Consider the following 17,976-nt stretch of genomic DNA (forward strand, 5'->3'; position numbering starts at 1 on the left):
ACACAGTCAATTATTAGGTGGGCAAACGGCTCCGTCTCCACCGCTAAAGGCTGCAACTGCGCAACGGGTGGGAGCCTCCCAGGCTTCCCCACCACCTGACAGGTCGGACATGCTCGACAATACCCCTTCACATCCTTCCATATGCGAGGCCAGTAGAAGTGACGCACAATCTTCTCTCTCGTTTTCCCCGCAGCCAGATGCCCACCGAGCGGCGAATCATGAGCCAGGCGCATTACTTCCTGTCGGTAACGTGCGGGCAACACCACCTGCTCTAATAAACCACCCTCAACATCTGCCGGCCTTGCCGGTGGCCTCCACTTCCGGAAAAGCATACTGTCCCTCACAAAATACCCAACTGCGACCTGCTCTGCCTCTCGAGCGCTATTCGCCTCCTTCATCGCCTGACCCAGTGGGGCGGAGCGGGCGGGGGGGAGTGGCCTGGGGTCATGACGTATAAACTGTGCTGCAGGCCACTGAGGCCAGTCAGAAAAAAACAACAAACAAACATGGAGCCGGCGTCCACTCTTTTGATAATATTGCTGACTCGTTTGACTTAAGAGCAGCGTCAAGCCAGCGTAATAAACACAGCCGATTTCCCCCCTCCCCTCTCTGCTCGAGAGAGGCCAGTCCTTCACTCAGTCCTCCGCACTTCGCAGCAGCCACACAGGACAGACACAGCGAGAATGGCAGAGGCTTGCAAGCTGCCCAACGCTTGTATGTATGTAGAGAAAGCAAATGCACGAAGCGAAATGTGGAAGTAGTTTGCTTTGATGTGCGCGAATGATTAGATGATGCACGCTGGAAGTGAACGTTAAGCAACGTGTGTACACCTCGCCCAAGGACCGGTGTCGCGGCAAATGACTGGACCCGTTCTACACTTGTGTTCCTTATCGCGCATACCGCTCTTCTGACTGGCTCGAAACTGGTGAAATGTCCGCGACGACGGGGTCGTGCTTATACCGGAACAACAACTTTCACACATGCAGGCATTAGACCACGTTCCGGTCATTTAGCGGTACAAAGCGCATGTGGGAAAACGGCTATGTTTTCACATGTGAAATGTTGACTATCTTTTGATTATATTTTGTGTGTGCGCTCCATCCTTGTTGTTTACTGTATATTGTATTGTATATGTTTTTAATATTTATCCTATAACATCTAGGGACAAACATTGCAAATTAGCTTAGGCTAGAAATGTCATGATATATGACATAAGATTGTTTCCTGTAAATGTTCTATGTTTATGTACATGTATATGTCCCTATACAAAAACATTAAAAAGAAAAAAGAAAAGAAAGAAAAAAAACTTGTTTTCACATGTTTCACCACACATGAAACTCGTGTGGACACATGTGAACCTCATGTGTTTTTTTCTGTAAGGGCTCACACCAGTGGCTACAGTACCTAGTGGTCTGAACAGGAAGATGATGCGACCCAAGTTACATTTTTTATCCCAGTTTATTCAGTGGCCGGTTCTGGACAGTGGCATGCAAGGGGCAGGTCCAAAATCTTCCTCAAGAATTCGTCAGGGCAACAGAGGGATGTTTAAGAGAAATATTTTAGACAAATGTGTTTAGACAAACTTATTTGTTAGGGCATTCATGAGTATGACTGTGCAACTTTGAATAGGATTATTCAAATTAGATTTAACTTGATTTGACTCCTTTCTACTTGTAACTTGTCTTCCCCTGGCCTGACAAATACAGACCTGAGGCGTGATCCTTTTGAATTTCGACAGGGTAAAGAAACAGCTATAGCCTACTGTTGAAATGTGTTCATGACATGTCACATGTTAAGTGAAGTCTCATGTTTTGGGCAGGCAAGTCCAAGTGGCACGTCATTTTTCTCATTGTTAAATCAAGTGCAAAGTTGTCAAAATTATATAATTAATCAATCAATCAATTGAATCAGCGCTGTTCAGCTGTCGAAGACAAAACGGTCTCATAATGCAACTGGGAGCTATAGCCATAAAATGGCAGTGATTGCACAGTATATGCCTGATCCAGTATTTACTGTACTCACAGCATTTGTATTTATACTAAATGTACAAATTAATAGTGACATTTTCCTGATATTGGGTTGGAGCCCCTTTAACATCTTAATTGCCTCTTGTGCTAACTTCCGTGCTTCTGTATATATATTATTTAATAAGGGAAATTAAATTGGGGTGGTTTTGGCGACCCTGAAAATAATGGCTTTTACCAGGATTCAGCTCATCAGTGTACTTCATAAAAACAGCAAATGTCCCCATAATATTTTGTAATTTCAGTGTAGCATTTTCAGCCAAAGTGATCAAAAGATCCATTAGACCGCATCAACAAAAGCCTTTATATTAAATATAATCATCAACTGAAAAATATGAAAACGTAATACGTGTCTAAGACTTTTAAGTGATACCTTTTAACAGTGTTTGTTTTTAAAATGAGACAAAAATCAGTAGCGGTGGATCCAAGGCCGTAACCACCGATTCAACATTGGGGGGGGACGGCTGCCGGCGATCTTTTTTTTGCCACTTTGTCGCCAGATTCGAGGAATATTAACATTAAGATTTGACTGTTGTGATGTCATTATTCACCTTTTCTCACTCACCTCCATGTCACCTCTCCCTCCCTGCCCGGGTTGTAGCGGGCTCATTTTTAAAGCTAGAGCGAAGCTACTGATATCATATGAAACTAGAAGATCTAAGGCATCCATTGATACCAACCAGGACATGCGAGCTTGTGAGCAAGGGAGGTAAATACCACTCCAAACTTAGACAAAATTTTGGAAAGGGAAAAACGGACATGGCCATATTCAAAGGGGTCCCTTGACCTGTCACCTCAAGATATCTGAATAATAATGGGTTCTATTGGTACCCCAGTCTCCCTTTACAGACATGCCCACTTTATGCTAATCCATTTTATTCTTCCAAAAAAATGCATGCATTATAAATGTGTTATTTTTGCCTATTCTGAATATTTCTGCATATAGGACCCATAAACAATATTGGAATTGCAGAAATTGAGTGTGACTGGAAAGCTGAGTCTTGTAAATTCAATTAGCCCAATTGTATTCATATGTGATGATGTTAGTCCACATCATCTACATTGTGTCTTGTGTCTGGTATGTGTGTGTTGAGGCTCTACTTTAGCAATACAGTCATGTAAATCGGCGGTATTTATTGCCATAGTAAATTTCACTTTGTATGTGTGTGGGGGGAGCACTTCAAATCTGGGTCACCTTGGGGCATCACACTGTGTTAAACCATTGATACCTGATGCAGCATTTGTGTGTGTATCCCTTTAAGACCGCAAACCGCGTATTTAAACATGCAGATTTGAAACATTCAATAAAGACAAATTAAAAATAGACTATGACTCGACACCCTAAGTGATACACACATGTTATGGGAGTGGTATATATACCCATTACATCAATTTCCGTGTTAGTAGAATGGTTAGTTCCTTGCTCTGCTCTGCTCTCCCCTAGGAGCGCTGGCTTCTCTGTTTTCTTATTTTTTTACATCAATTTATTGGGGTGGGGGGGACACATTTTATCAGGCTTAAATATTGGGGGGGGATTTGTCGTTCTCAATGTATATTGCCGTTACGGCCCTGGGTGGATCTAAAGAGTCTCATTTAATGCCTGGCTTGCCCTCACTAAAGCCAGTTCAGCCCTCTACTTTCAATCAAAACCATGCAGTCATCAGTATTGCATTTCTGTTTTTTCAGCAGATTCCCAAATGACAAAACTGGCCGGCACTGATTGGCCAGCGGTCGGCCTGGCCTTTTGTACTGCCGCTGTGTTTGCTGGAGCCCCAGTTTCCCCCTATTCACCCTCTCAAACGCTAGTGCTATTAGCTTGCTGCAAATCTGCCTGTCTATTCACCCTCTCAAACGCTAGTGCTATTAGCTTGCTGCAGATCTGCCTGTCTTGGCATTATAGGATCTTGTTCTATTTTGTCAGGCAACCCTTGTCTTCTTAAAAAGGGGTTAATTGAGGTAAGGTAATATTGCAATTTGCGCAACAGTGTGGAATAAGTGTCAGTGTGAGTGTTGCTATTTGTTAATTTATTTATTTGTGGATTTTTCTTTTTCAGTTGGTTTATTATTGATTATTTATTGCATGCGAAACATGGCCTTAACTCTTAGCGCTCCATGGGAAACGTTGATACTGTAACCATTGCTTTATCAGAAAATGCATATACAATTATTTTTTAATAGCATTTGTTAAGTGGATTTACTGTGAGAGGAAGGCTTTATAGATGGTAAATGGAAAATAGATCTCATGTATATAATGTACATATGGATATTATTACCCAATGATGAAAACTAGACATAAGTGTTTCAGTTCCAGTGAAGGCATAACATTTTCAATGTGCAGCCAATTACATAGAAATTTACAGAAATTAATATGTGCCAAAATCAATGCAGTGCAGTGTGTTGGAAAGAGAGCCTCCTGCTCTAGAAGCTTCCTCATACTGGACAAAAAAATTAATAAAAGAAACAGATGGAGAAATTTCAACCTAATTCTAAACTAATCAGTACACAGATAAGGAAGGACGGTGGAAAGGACTCATATCAAAAGTGGAATGATTTGTAATGCAAATATACAGTATACCAGGGGTGCCCACACTTTTTCAGCTTGGGAGCTACTTTTAAAATGACCAAGTCAAAGTGATCTACCAAACATATTTATTTATATATATATACACTGAGTATACAGTGGAAAACAGTGGAAACAGTGGAAAAACAGTGGAAACAGTGGAAAAACAGTGGAAAAACAGTAATACGTCGATCGCGATCGACGTATTGGGCACCCCTGCAGTATACAGTATTTCTCCTTGATTTGGTGGGTCTATTTTCTCACTGGGAAATGATGCAGAGTTTTACTGACAAATCTCAAAGTTAATCTCTTTCAAAACAGATAGCTCTCAGTCTCAGGTCAGTTCCAGCCCAAACCTTGTCTTCTAATTGGACCTTTGGAGCTATGCTTAGTGCCTAACATTTTTGGAGCTCTGCTTAGGGTCGATTTCCTTCCTCCAATTTAGAAGAAATGGAATGCCCGAAAAGAAATATTAATCAAGAGCAAATGGCTGTAATAAATAAATAAATAGAATACAATAAAATAAGAAATCTGGTTATTATTTGGCAATGCAAAAGCCACAACTTGGCGCTATTGGAGTTGCCCAATTTTCATTCGTTTTACATGTTGGGGTTAAATGGTTGGTGAAGATTGCTTTAGAGACTGAGACAGCTGGGGTAAGTTGTCTGAGAGGATGCTAAGGCAGAAATGTGATCCAACAGAAATACAGAGCTCTTCAGCGAACGCACAGAGCCCTTCAACGAGTATCCTGCTCAGGTCATAACAACATCTATCCGTCTATCATCCATCCAAAAAGATAGGCTAGGAAAAGTCCAGGAGAAAGAGGGGACAGGGTCAGAAAGGATATTGCATCCAGGTGGAACAATGAGCAATAGATGTATCAAGTATCAAAGCAGCGGCTGGACTGGATAGAGGCTGGGGGGCGTGAGGGGGGGTAAAGCCCATCCTCACTGACTGATCTCCTGGAGAACAAAGTGGGCCGTACGCACACAAGCAACCCATCCGCTCAATCCAGTGGAAATAATATGTTCATTACAACGCAATTACTGACACTTAGACCCTCTCTCCCTGAAGTGTGTGTATGTATGTGTGTGTATAGGGGTCTGTGTGTGTGTGTGTGTGTGTGTGTGAGAGAGAGAGAGAGAGAGAGAGAGAGAGAGAGAGAGAGATAGAGAGAGAGAGAGAGAGAGAGAGAGAGAGAGAGAGAGAGAGAGAGAGAGAGAGAGAGAGATGGGGTGGAAGTGCGGCTGCTGACCATTCTGCTGACCCCTGATGCAGTGTTGCCAGGTTTTGTGAGAGAAAGAAGCAACCAGGTCTTTCAAAGACCTGGTTGCTTGTTTCTCTTATGAGATCTGGCAACACTGCCCTGATGCTAAGTGACCTCCTAAAGGCGTTTACAGACTTGTCCGTCAGAGCCTCGCCCCGCCCTCCCCGCATGACGGCGGGTGGACGCCGTCATGCGGGGAGGGAACTCCGTCGGCTGACGGGGGCTCCTCCAAAATGTAACTCAGCGGCGAGGATACGTGCGTGACGTCAGCTGCACGAGAGTTGTGATTGACCGATGCCTTGGGCCTGTAACAGAGATCTCCGAGGTAGTCTATCAGCGGAGACCTGATGTGATTGAGTCCCTACCGTCCTCATCGTCGTAAAGTCGCCTTCGAAGCATGACGTTAAATTATAACGAACTAGTTGTGTGGCTTAGCCTTCCCAAATGTTGAGGGTCATTTTTTAGAATTTAATACATAGAATTGGGAACGTTACATTCAATTTCATTCAGACTGCCTGGCACTCAATCGCTGCAATTTTCCCACGGAGCTTCCACAGGAGGAGGGAGGGTGTAGTGACGCACATACAGTAGTGACCCGCCTAGTGCACCCTGAAGCCACCTAGTGTGTCGGAGGTTTACTGCAACCAACGTGCTGACTGACGTCCTAGCATGTAGGGCTCGCTGGCGCCGGCAGACGGCGAGACGGCTCCAATTCGAGGCGGACGGACGATGTGTAGTGGCCTTTAGGTTCCTGTGTGTGTGTGTGTGTGTGTGTGTAGGCTGTGTTTTTGATCTGTACATGGACCAGGCTTTCCAAGATAAATATTCCAAGTATCAACCACTACTTGAAATTATAACCAACTTTGGGTACAGATGTAGATTCTGTGTGCTCATATTCGGAAGCCTGGGCCATGTACATAAATTTACCATTAGTGGTCTGAACATTGCTGGCATGTAAATATTGCTCTGTTTCAGCTGTCATACAGCTACATACATGTAGGCAGCCTTGCTGTGTGGAGGAGAAGGTGCTATGTGTACCCTTAGGTGCCCATGAAATGTCTAACCCGTTATATTTGATTGCCTGTAATTTTAATATAAAATAATTCAAATGTGTGTGTGTGTGTGTGTGTGTGTGTGCGCGTGCAGGTGCAGGATGTACAGCTTTATGGGCGGAGGGTTGTTCTGTGCGGGCATGGGGAACATCCTCTTGATCGTTTCTACAGCAACTGATTATTGGATGCAGTATCGGCAGTCCAACAACTACATGCACCAGGGCCTGTGGCGCTACTGCATGCCGGGGAAATGCTTCACGCACAACGACAGCTTTGGTAAAGACCGCAAGTGGAGTGCTAATGTGGCCGACTGGAGTTTTAGTGACAGAAATGATCTCATTGGTTGATTTGAAGCTCAGTGGGTGGCGCCAAAGAAAGACAGTTTTTCTGAACGTAAATTACGGTAGCTAACTGCCAAACTTGAATACAGCTCAACAGTGACCGCCCACTTTTTTGTGGCTCCGGTTCGAGGAAGTGTGTTTTATTTTATCCAAAGTTTCAGAAAAATCCATATATAAAGAGTTTCAAGCCTGGAACCAAGCCAGTCAGCTACAAGATGAATCGTGACCATAAAGCATTTGATTTGGAGGGGAAAAAGGGGGAAGAAGGAAAATAAAAATAAGACTTATTTTATTTTCTCCAATTTTATTTTATTTTTGCTCCAAATCAAATGTTTTGTGGTCACAATTAATCTCGTTGGTTGGCTTGATTCCAGGCTTAAAACTCTTTATATAAGGATTTTATAAAACTCAGGACTGAGTCCGGGAGACCTGGTTATTAGCACTTCCGGTTCCTACGTGTAAAAGTCAATGGAATGTGATTTTTGTATGGGGATTTTGGTTAAATGCTTGAAATAAGGTCTGTGGTTACAAAAGTTTATGAAAGAGTAAACTTTGTGTTCAGCAAGATAATCTTCACAAATGAGGACAACTTTTATGATTTTCGAAGCGTTGCGTTTTTAAACACGGTTTTCAGAAAACGCTTCAAATTCATGAAAGTGGTCCTTATTTGTGAAGATTATCTTGCTGAACACAAAGTTTGTGTTCAGCAAAGTTTCATAAACTTTTGTTAACTACAGACATTTGAAATTCCCATACAAAAATCCCATTGAATTTTACACGTAGGAACCAGGAAGTGCAGGGACTTCGGGTAACCCTACAAAAATGCGTCATCGCTGTGGTTCTTTATGATTTTTTCCATTCATACACAACCAAAACATTACATTTCTCGGAAGGTCAGCTAGGCTAACTAGCTAACCTAGATATTTTTTTCAGTTACAGTAGTAGCAAAAGCGCTAGGCTTCATAATATTAATTTTCTCCTCTCGTACCTCTTGTCTACTAAAGGTTATTATGGTTATTGTCGTTTTCACTGGACTTCAGTCTAATGTTACTTAGCCAGGGGAAAAAATGCTGGTTCTTTGGCTCCGCCCACTAAGGTTTAACTCTTTAACCAACTTTAACCAATGTGATTATAGAAATATTTGCATAAATAAAACTTCACTCTGCATTAAGTTGTGTTATGTGTTTACCATTTTGTCATTGCTTCTGTCAAAGATCTGGTTGTAAGATTTACGATTTCAGGACCAGGACTGGGTATTAGGGGTGTCACAATATATCGTCCCACGAAATTTGGCGATAGTAAAACGTCACGATATGTATCGTTGAGATGAAATCTCATATCGCAAAAAAAAAAAAAAAAAAAAAAAAAATAGACTAAGAAACGTCTTTGTTTGTTGAAGTTCAATGTGTGGAAAGTAGTTCAGTTGAACAAGTCTCTGAAGAGACACATGAGAAGTTATACAGGAGAGAAACCATTCAATTGAGTTTCTGGCAAAACTGTTTACTTGACACGAAAAACTGAAGATGCATAAAAAATAGATTAAGAAAAGTCTTGTTGTTTGAGTTTGAAGAAAAACTGAAGATGCATAATGAGAATTTATACTGCTGAGAAACCTTTTAGTTCAAAGTAAATCTAAGTGACGGTGTAACTCATTCTATTTCAAGATAAGCCTTATCTCCAATCTCATGTTTTTTCTAGTTGTTATTGTAATAACAATTTCCCACAACAGCATGTTTTGTATTTGTGCATTTCAAATAAAATACTACTTTTCCAGTCATATATTGTCATTATTCAAGTTTAAAAAAATATTGTTAAAATCGTATCGTATCGTATCGTTATCGTGAACCCAGTATCGTGATACGTATCGTATCGTGAACTGAGTGTATCGTGACACCCCTACTGGGTATTGTTTAAAAAATGATGATACCATCCCGGACACAATACCTCTTACAAGCATATTACACGACTGGTAGCAGGACTTAATATTGAATGTTGATATGGGTTGTTTTTGTTTAGTTTGCTTGTTTGTTGTTGTTTTTTCCTGTGTCTGAGCCTATTTGTTTGTCTTGTTCATATGTTGTAAAAATGAAATGAAAATTAAATATTGGAAAAAATATATATATGATACCAGTACCAACCAGTACCCTTAAAGTGATACTGATACCAATTAGTAGGATACTTCATTCGACTTTTTTTTCTTTTTCTTTTTACGCTTTGGTGGCATCTCCATGATCTCAGCATGCTGAACTGCCAACTATGTTGCATACAACGTGCTTGACTTCACCACCACAGACTGTATGGGTTGTAGCTGCTGTGGTAGCGGGCCAATCACACGTCACATTAAATCCAAGCACACTTGGTGATTGGCTGTGACTGTGAGCAAAAGGGTACAAATAGTCATTTTTTTTCTAGATCTGTGTACAAAAAGGATCGAATGCAGGTTTGACTGGAAAATTGTCAATACTATTTGCCTGGTACTGGGTTATTTCGGTCAATATATCACCAAAATTTTGCTAATTTGCAAGCAGTGTTACACTTATTAACTGTTTTAATTTAATGAAAACTGTGCAGGCAAGCTTTACGTCACAGATATATATCTGTTTTCTCTCAGACATGTTCTATTCTTCCTCCAAATGGTTTGTTAACATGGATTGAACATGAACAGGGTCATGTCTCAGATCATTCTCCTCTGTTGACTTGTTCTGACCCCGCGGTGACTCCTACTGACCTTTGACCCTGTCCACAGCCCACTTAGACGCCACCCGCGCCCTCATGATCCTGTCTCTTCTGGCCTGCTTCTTTGGTATCATCATAGGCATTATGGCCTTCATCCATTACTCCTCCTTCGACCGGTTTGACAAAACGTTTGCTGCAGGCATACTGTTTTTCATCTCATGTAAGTTGGCCTCTATTGTTTTTGTCCTTGATTGGTGTGGTTTGAGCTGTAAAGTTGTATTTCATATGAACTTAGCTGATTAAAACCATTGATTTTTTTTTTAAGTCAGGCATTTTAAGGAAATCAGTGTTCCATTCATACAAACAAATGACTCCAGAATAATTCTACAAAGCGCCACTGGGACGTCCTGATATCACCATGTTGGTATCGTTCCCAGATCATAATTTTTTCCTAGTATGGGCCGGGATGACCACGCCCCAAACTCATTTGATTGGTCGCTGCAATTGCTTCTTCCTGAAATTGTGCAGCAAGTAAAAAAAATGTGGTTAAGATTAGGGTTAAGGTGTGAAAAAACTGCAGGACAGGGTGTGCTCGGTCCTGTGGCTTAATTGGTAATGTGCTTGCTCGGTCCTGTGGCTTAATTGGTAAGGTGCTTGCCTTCCAATCTGAGGAGTGGGGTTCGATTCCCAGTCAAGCCACACACCTTTTTATAAAACATTAGAATTAAACATTAAGGTGAGGTGTTTTTTTTTGTTTTTGTTTTGGTTGTTTGTTTTAATATGTTTTAATATGTTTTTAAGCCTGTGCGTATGTCTTGTGAGTTGTATTGTTCTGTCTTATGTGCAAAAAATAATAAACACAGTTTAAAAAAAAAAAGAATTAAACATTAGGTTTTTAGGCAAGTACAACAATTTGGTTAGGGTTTGTTTATGCTCGAGGTTACATAAGAAAACCCTAAACAGGAACGATACCAAAACGGCGATATCACGACGTGTGCAGAGGTGCGCACTAGGGTTTAATCCCGGGAAACGGGATTGCTGGGAAATGCCATCCAACCCATTTCCCGTTTCCCGGGAAATGAATGACGGGAAACCGGGAAAAACTTTTGTATTTTACATGCAGAACATATTGGAATAGGCCTATATTTAGAAATATGCAGACAGTTTACTTTCTTAAATGATATAGCATATGTTTTAAAAGAACATGTAATATATTAGGCTACTGTAAGCAGTGTAAGTCATTAAATGATCTCGATGTATATGCATTTCGGAGACATCAAAGTGAATCAATCAACCAACAATCAATCAATTTTATATTTATATAGCGGCAAATAACGAGGTATTGCAAGGCTGATTTTAAGATTAAATACTTTCTGACAACAATGCTACAGCCAGTAATTTGAAATGTGATATCCTTTGCAGAGTGGAATTAATATCTGATTTATTTCGGCGTGTTTTGGCCATGCGCCTTTGTGCGCCGGTGGAACACACACTGAAAGCTTATTGAAGAGCCTAATTAATAAACACAAAGCCCACGATGTTTCTTTTCTTTTCTACTACACTTCTGACTTGCTTGAGGGGATTGATTGTGCAATGACCATTAATGCAGTAGCCTACGAGACGGCGATCGAGCACCGTGCAAACTTCACCAGCGGTGAAAACGACAATCAGCCCAGCCGTGCGTCCTCGGTTCATGTGCCCCAGGTTGTCCGGGCACAGAGGGGTGGAGATGGTCTGATAAAGCCGCGCTCCGGTGCAGTATGGAGATTATGACTGGGCACGGCTGGAAGACGAGCGGTGCAGCCACCAGAGCGCAGCGCAAAAGCCCATATCCAAAAGCACACGGTGCCACCGTATCAGACTGCATAAGTTGTGCGTAAAAGAGCGTGAAAACAGGCTGATTTCCACAACTCTCTAAGAAAATGGTTAGCCTAGGCTACTACAGGATTTATTCATACGCCAATCCAGGCGATTGGTGAATTATATAAACCCTAACGGCACTATATAGCCTAATATACATATAGGGCCCTATTCTCCCACAAGCCTTCGGCGCTAAAACGGGCCTTAAACGCAAAAAAACGTGCCTTGCGCCTGTTTTGGGACGATATCAATATGGCTTTAGGCTGCCAAATGCGCTTTAGGCCGAATGGGCGTGGCGCAGTCCCAGAATGGGCCAAAGTGGGCGTGTCGGCGCTAACTACCGGCGTAGTGCTATCTTCGCACCTGGCCTACATTTAGCGCTTTGCGCCTTTGAAAACCAGGCCTATTCAGTGCGCCAGTGCACTTGTGCCTCTCCCCTGTCACCCTTCTCTGTCTCTCTCTGAAACCAGGCCTATTCAGTGCGCCAGTGCTCTTCTGCCTCTGAGTCACCCTTCTCTCTCTCTCTCTGACTCCCTCGCTCAAACAGACACAACACATAGCAGCACCCAGCTTCCCATAGGAAATAGCAGTTGTAAGTTTACTGCCTGTGAATGTCCACTCCCAGCATGCAATTGGGTCCTCCATTTCGCTACTAAATAGCAACCAAATGAGCCGAAATAGATATAAAAGGTAGATCTAAAATAATGTGTAATGGTAAGACAACCTGCAATTGTCGAACATTTCAATATTGGACCAAATAAAACATCGAAATGAAACACCACCCTATGTGAAACATATATGTCCTCTTGAGCCTATATATACCCCTTGTGGGTTTAACGTGATTTAGATAAGTGACAGCGGAACGCGCTTCTGTGATGTGCTATACTGTGATGTCCGCTCCAATAACTTGGCCCTACTTGACATTTAGTTTTACAATAAAAACACATTTATGCAATGACTTTACATAATGTAGGGTATATTTATGTGCATCGATCATTCTACCTGCAGCAGGGGAGAGAAAACAATATCTTTCTGGACAAACTTTCACCAATCTAATAGGCTATATTTTTCTAGCTGATGCGTTTAGTACATTATTTTCACTTTGATCTTGCTATAGTGTAGCGTATTTACATGCTTGCAGTATTGAAACTGCAGTTAGATTGGTTTGAGAAGCATAATAATATGGAATAATAGCCTATAATGCAGTCAGACAGACAGACTGGATGAAGGGAGGGGGGGGGGGGGCAGAGCGTTTGGCTTTCGTCTGGTTTTGCGGGATCACTGGAATTGGAGCTAAAAAGGCAAGCGTGCGATTCGTTTATTGCAGTTATCCAATGAGCATGACGGTGCATAATTTTACGCTTAACACATTAAGTGCCAGAGACGACCTAACTCGTCTTACATAATCCAGCGCTTAAGTGCCAAGGACGAGCTAACTCGTCTTACATAAACATTTTTTTTTTTTGACGGTGGGACATCAATCAACCCCTTTTACATCTTCGAGATAACTATTTGGAGCAAGAGCATGTGTGTAATCTATTTTACCGACCACTAAGTGGCGACAGAGACCGAGAGAAGCGACAGCCACGGGACCCAAAAGCAGCCGCCTCCCGCGGAAATGGCTTGGCGATTTTACAGTCAGAAGCCCGGACACACACACAGAACGGACAGAGATCTCTTCCCCCCAGAGCCGCGGAGCAAGCAACGCGCGAACACACACACACACACACACACACACACACACACACACACACACACACACACACACCGCGGGAGCAAGCCATTCAAGGAAATGGCTTGGCGATTTTACAGTAATCCATTTCAGACTCGTCCCCGCACGCAGGCAAGCAGGCAGGCAGGCACGCAGACAGACAGGCAGGCAGCACAACGCGCTTCTGACACGCCCGCTGTTAGGAGGAAGGAGGAGAAGACACACGGAGGGAGGAGTTTGAATGAGAGGGGTGTTTCCTGTTGTTATGGAGGAAATTACTGTTCAAAACTATTGTTTAGAATGTCTGACGGTCTTACTGATGCCAAAAATGAATGGTTAAAGTGACTGTTTCACAAAAAGCCATTTATCTCTGAATAAATTTCCAGACGCTGAAACCATGCTGTACTCAACGGCTAATATCTACATAACTACTAACTCTGCAAACTAACTCTTTTAGACAGAGAAAGCACACATTCTATTAGTTATTTTTAGATGATTGGTGGTCATGAATTCTTAACAGAAAAGAATCCTCGGCTGTTCTAAAATGAGCCAGAATCGTCAAAAACACCCCTGGCACAACTTACCTACAGGAATGAAAACATGGCTGGCATTCAATGTGTTAAAAGGCGTGGTTGTAATGGTTGAGGCTGCGTCTAGCGCCAGCACGACGATATCAAGTGCGCTGGTCCACGCCCACTGATTTGAGCTGCGCCAGGCGTTCGGCCTAGAAACAGCGCCGATGCAACGATAGGGACCATAGCCTATACAGCCTAAAAACAGCCTAAAAAGTTAGTTAATTTGCCATGTTTTGCCTTAATTAATGCCACCAAATAATACATTCGGTCAGGTTGGGAACTAATAGGTATGTTTCTCCTTGATGCATAAAAAGGAAAAGAAAAATAAAAGATACATTTCCCGGGATTCCCAAGAAAGAGGGCTTAATTTCCCGTTTCCCGGTATGCCTCATTTTCGTGAAAAATATTAAACCCTAGTGCGCACGGCTGCCTGGTACTTTCACAAAGGACTTAATTTGTGAGAGAAGAATGGTTTATGGTCTTATTTTAAATTATCTGAATTCAATCAGTAGTAGGAGTATCTTTAGATGCATGAATTGAAAGTGAGTGGCGGTGACTACAGGTTCCAATAGTGGACAATGTTAGAACCCATAATGAACTCCTATAGAGGTGTATGCACTAAAAACATTCTACCAAAGTGAATTGTGGCTGTAAACAGAGAAAACTTTAGTGAGGGCAGGGAATGCTCCTATTTTTCTAGAATCCACTGATGCATATACTGTATGATCCTGCATTTCCGTTTCTCTCTCGCCAGGTTTCTTCGTGTTTCTGGCAATGGCTGTTTACACTGGTGTGACGATTAACTACTATGGGAAACGTTATGGAAACTGGAGGTTCTCCTGGTCCTATATCATCGGCTGGGTGTCAATGGTGCTCACCTTCTTTTCAGGTAAACACACGGCATAACCAACCAAACTTATTCTTTTTTTTTTTTCACATTTATTATACTAGGCAAGTCATTAAAGCACCTACGAGCAATATTTTCGGTTGTTATTAAACAGTCTAAATTTAATATCGATGCCTCACATCTTACCTCTAATAGTAGACGAGACCAAAGCAGAGTAGTCTCGTTTGAAAGCCGAGTGAATCGGCGAGTGTTGTCTTAATGATTCAGTCTGTGTGCGGGCCGGGGCAGATCAGGAAGTGAAATGAAATGGTTTGCGGCAGCCACTTCAGCCATAACCACAAAATTACAAAATTACTTTCAAACAAACTGTTAGAATATAACGAGAGATGTTCGCGAGAGTAGAAAGCCCTTTGATGTAGCGAGGAAAGCTGTCCTTGTTCTTGTTTAGGCAGAGCGAAACGGTTTACAGCAGCTGTAAACAGTTGCTAGACAGATCGAAACGGTTTCCGGCCATAGCAACAGACCCAAAACAGCTGTCCTCGCTACTTTCTGCTCTCGCGAACTCTCTCTCTATATATATATATATACAGTCTATGTATGTGTGTGTGTGTATATATATATATATATATATATATATATATATATATATATATACATATATATATATATACATATATATATATATACATATATATATATATATATATATATATATATATATATATATATATATATATATATATATATATATAGGGTTAGGGTTATATATAAGATATGTATATAGGCTATGTGATCTTATCATTATTACCGTATTGGTCACAATATAAGACAACCCTGATTATACTTTTTTAAGGCCAAATCTTGTTTTTATAAAGAAAACTATTTTAATTGAAAAATATAATAATAATCTCTCTGAAAATAAAATCATATTTTCACATTTAAAAGTGAAAAATTTGCCTAAAAGTAGGATTATGCGTATGTTTCCATGGTTACCACATCTGGCGTTTACTTGCCGATTGCTTCGGATCCAACAGATATGTGCAATGCTTTTAACATTAACATTTTTGATATGACATCACTGGTCCACAACTTAACTCAAATCAACTCTCAATAACTCAAACTAAATAAAATGAATGCCTGCAAAACTGTTTACCGTTTTTGGATATTCTACTGATTTTTGCAATGATACAAAGTTGGTTGAAAATCGGCTGAGTCTTCCTTTAACTAGTAGTTAATGACCACTCAGTCAGTCCCATAGAGTAAATTAGTTCAATGTATCACTATTTTCTGTTAATGCTGTTCAATTAATACCACATTACCAAAACCATACCAAGTAATGCAATAAATGTACAATATGAGATACAAATATAATAGTGAAAATGTTTACCAAAATCAGTTTAAACCTCAATACATCCTCCCAGAATCAAGCACAATGCAACACAAGTCTCCTTTTACCTAATGCAAAATAAACTAATGTAATTTAAGATGTAAACTTATGGATAGGAAAAACATAACCGCTCTCTTTCTTTTCTAGGTATATTCTATATGTGTGCCTATCGAATGCACGAATGCCCCAGAAACTCCAGCTCTCATTAGAAGACTCACAGCATCAAGACATAAGCCGTGGGTTCTGATCATGGCAGCTGCATCACGGCTGTTTGCCCAATCTCACCATCAACTCTGACCCAACGCTTACCCCCGGAACATGAATGATCAAAGTGATTTCAATTAAAAAAAAGATTGGGGAAAACAAGTCTCTTCATTTTCATTACATGACACAGTCCATAATCACAATACAATTTGTTTTCACCTCTGCATGAAGCTGTATGATTTGTTAATTAAACTACTGCTATACCCATCTGCAGGGCCTTTAGAGGGGCAGGTGCTCAATGTAAAAAAGGGGCACATGCAGACCTGCCAAACTTGTGAAAATATTTTTGAGTACCACAATACTGTAATGCTTAGTTCAAATGCTTTTGCACTACTTCGCTTAGTTTGAACATGGTTATTATTCCCGCCATATCATAAATTTATTCAACATATAAATAGTCTATGAGGAAAACAATACAATCATATATTCTTGAGAATAATTCCTTTAACCTCTTCTACTCCACCCCTAACCAGACACCATTTTTGTCTCTTAGGGGGGACTAGTGTTGAATTTAGGGTAAGATAGCAGGTCAACAGTATCAATCTGGGAATCCATTGGTTAAACAAAAACAAACAAAACATATTTTTTTCTCTAATCTCTGGGGGCAGGCTCATTTCATGTCTGAATAAACAGAACTCGTGATGAGCTTAGTGATGACAGACTACATCCGTATTGCATTTTGGGTAATGCAGACGTCTGTGTGTGTTGGTGTGTTTGTGTGCCTGTGCCTCCCCCCCTCTCAATTTGAAGAGGCTAGCCTGGCCTATTTCACATAACCTTGCCAATAATGATTGACATTTATTTTGCCAAAACTTGAGTTCATTGAGTACACACATACTGTACAATAATTGAATGGGGGGAGTGTGGTCTTGTATACTGTATGTAATAATGGTGTGTTGCCATCAGTCCCCAATTCAGCCTCCCTATTTTTGAAGCCAATGCGGAAATTGCATTCTTTCAAATGGCCAGTGGGGGGCGCAGTTTGTGTAGCACTCCCCAGGAACATCCATTCAACTCTATGGGAAACGAGCCAACTTCTCTCTCGGTCTATGTCTTAAATAAACCCTTTCCAAATGAGTTTATGGTCTGAAAAAACAATTTAAAGTCTTTTTCATGCTCTAACGCGCTCCGTTTTCCAAATTATAGCCCCATTTCAAGGAAAATTTACGACAAACATCGGATAATAAGAACAGGAATACTTCCGACCAGTAGAGGCAGCAAAGTGCCGCAAGGCATCAGGTAGCAAGTAATAGTTAAGCAAATTATCAGAAAATAGCGTTACTTTATGATATTTTAATAATGTTAGTATAGACACACGTAACTATATAGATACCATACATCTAACGTTCATAACATGGCGGACCATTTAACGTTATCTATACCGTTAGATAGAACCTTAAGCCTTCTCTGTA

The 17,976-nt window shown here is 41.1% G+C and overlaps 1 protein-coding gene across 1 annotated transcript; it reads left to right on the forward strand.

The window, feature by feature from the left end:
• Positions 1–7,004: 7,004 nt before the first annotated feature.
• Positions 7,005–16,509, forward strand: lim2.1 (lens intrinsic membrane protein 2.1; the record flags this gene model as incomplete). The annotated part of the gene is made up of 4 exons (XM_083644116.1): positions 7,005–7,179; positions 9,991–10,140; positions 14,821–14,955; positions 16,448–16,509. The coding sequence occupies 4 exons, from the start codon at positions 7,005–7,007 to the stop codon at positions 16,507–16,509; spliced, it is 522 nt and encodes a 173-aa protein (XP_083500242.1).
• Positions 16,510–17,976: the final 1,467 nt, after the last annotated feature.

The sequence above is a fragment of the Poromitra crassiceps genome (assembly GCF_964638095.1).
Source record: "Poromitra crassiceps genome assembly, chromosome: 1".
Taxonomy (NCBI): domain Eukaryota; kingdom Metazoa; phylum Chordata; class Actinopteri; order Beryciformes; family Melamphaidae; genus Poromitra; species Poromitra crassiceps.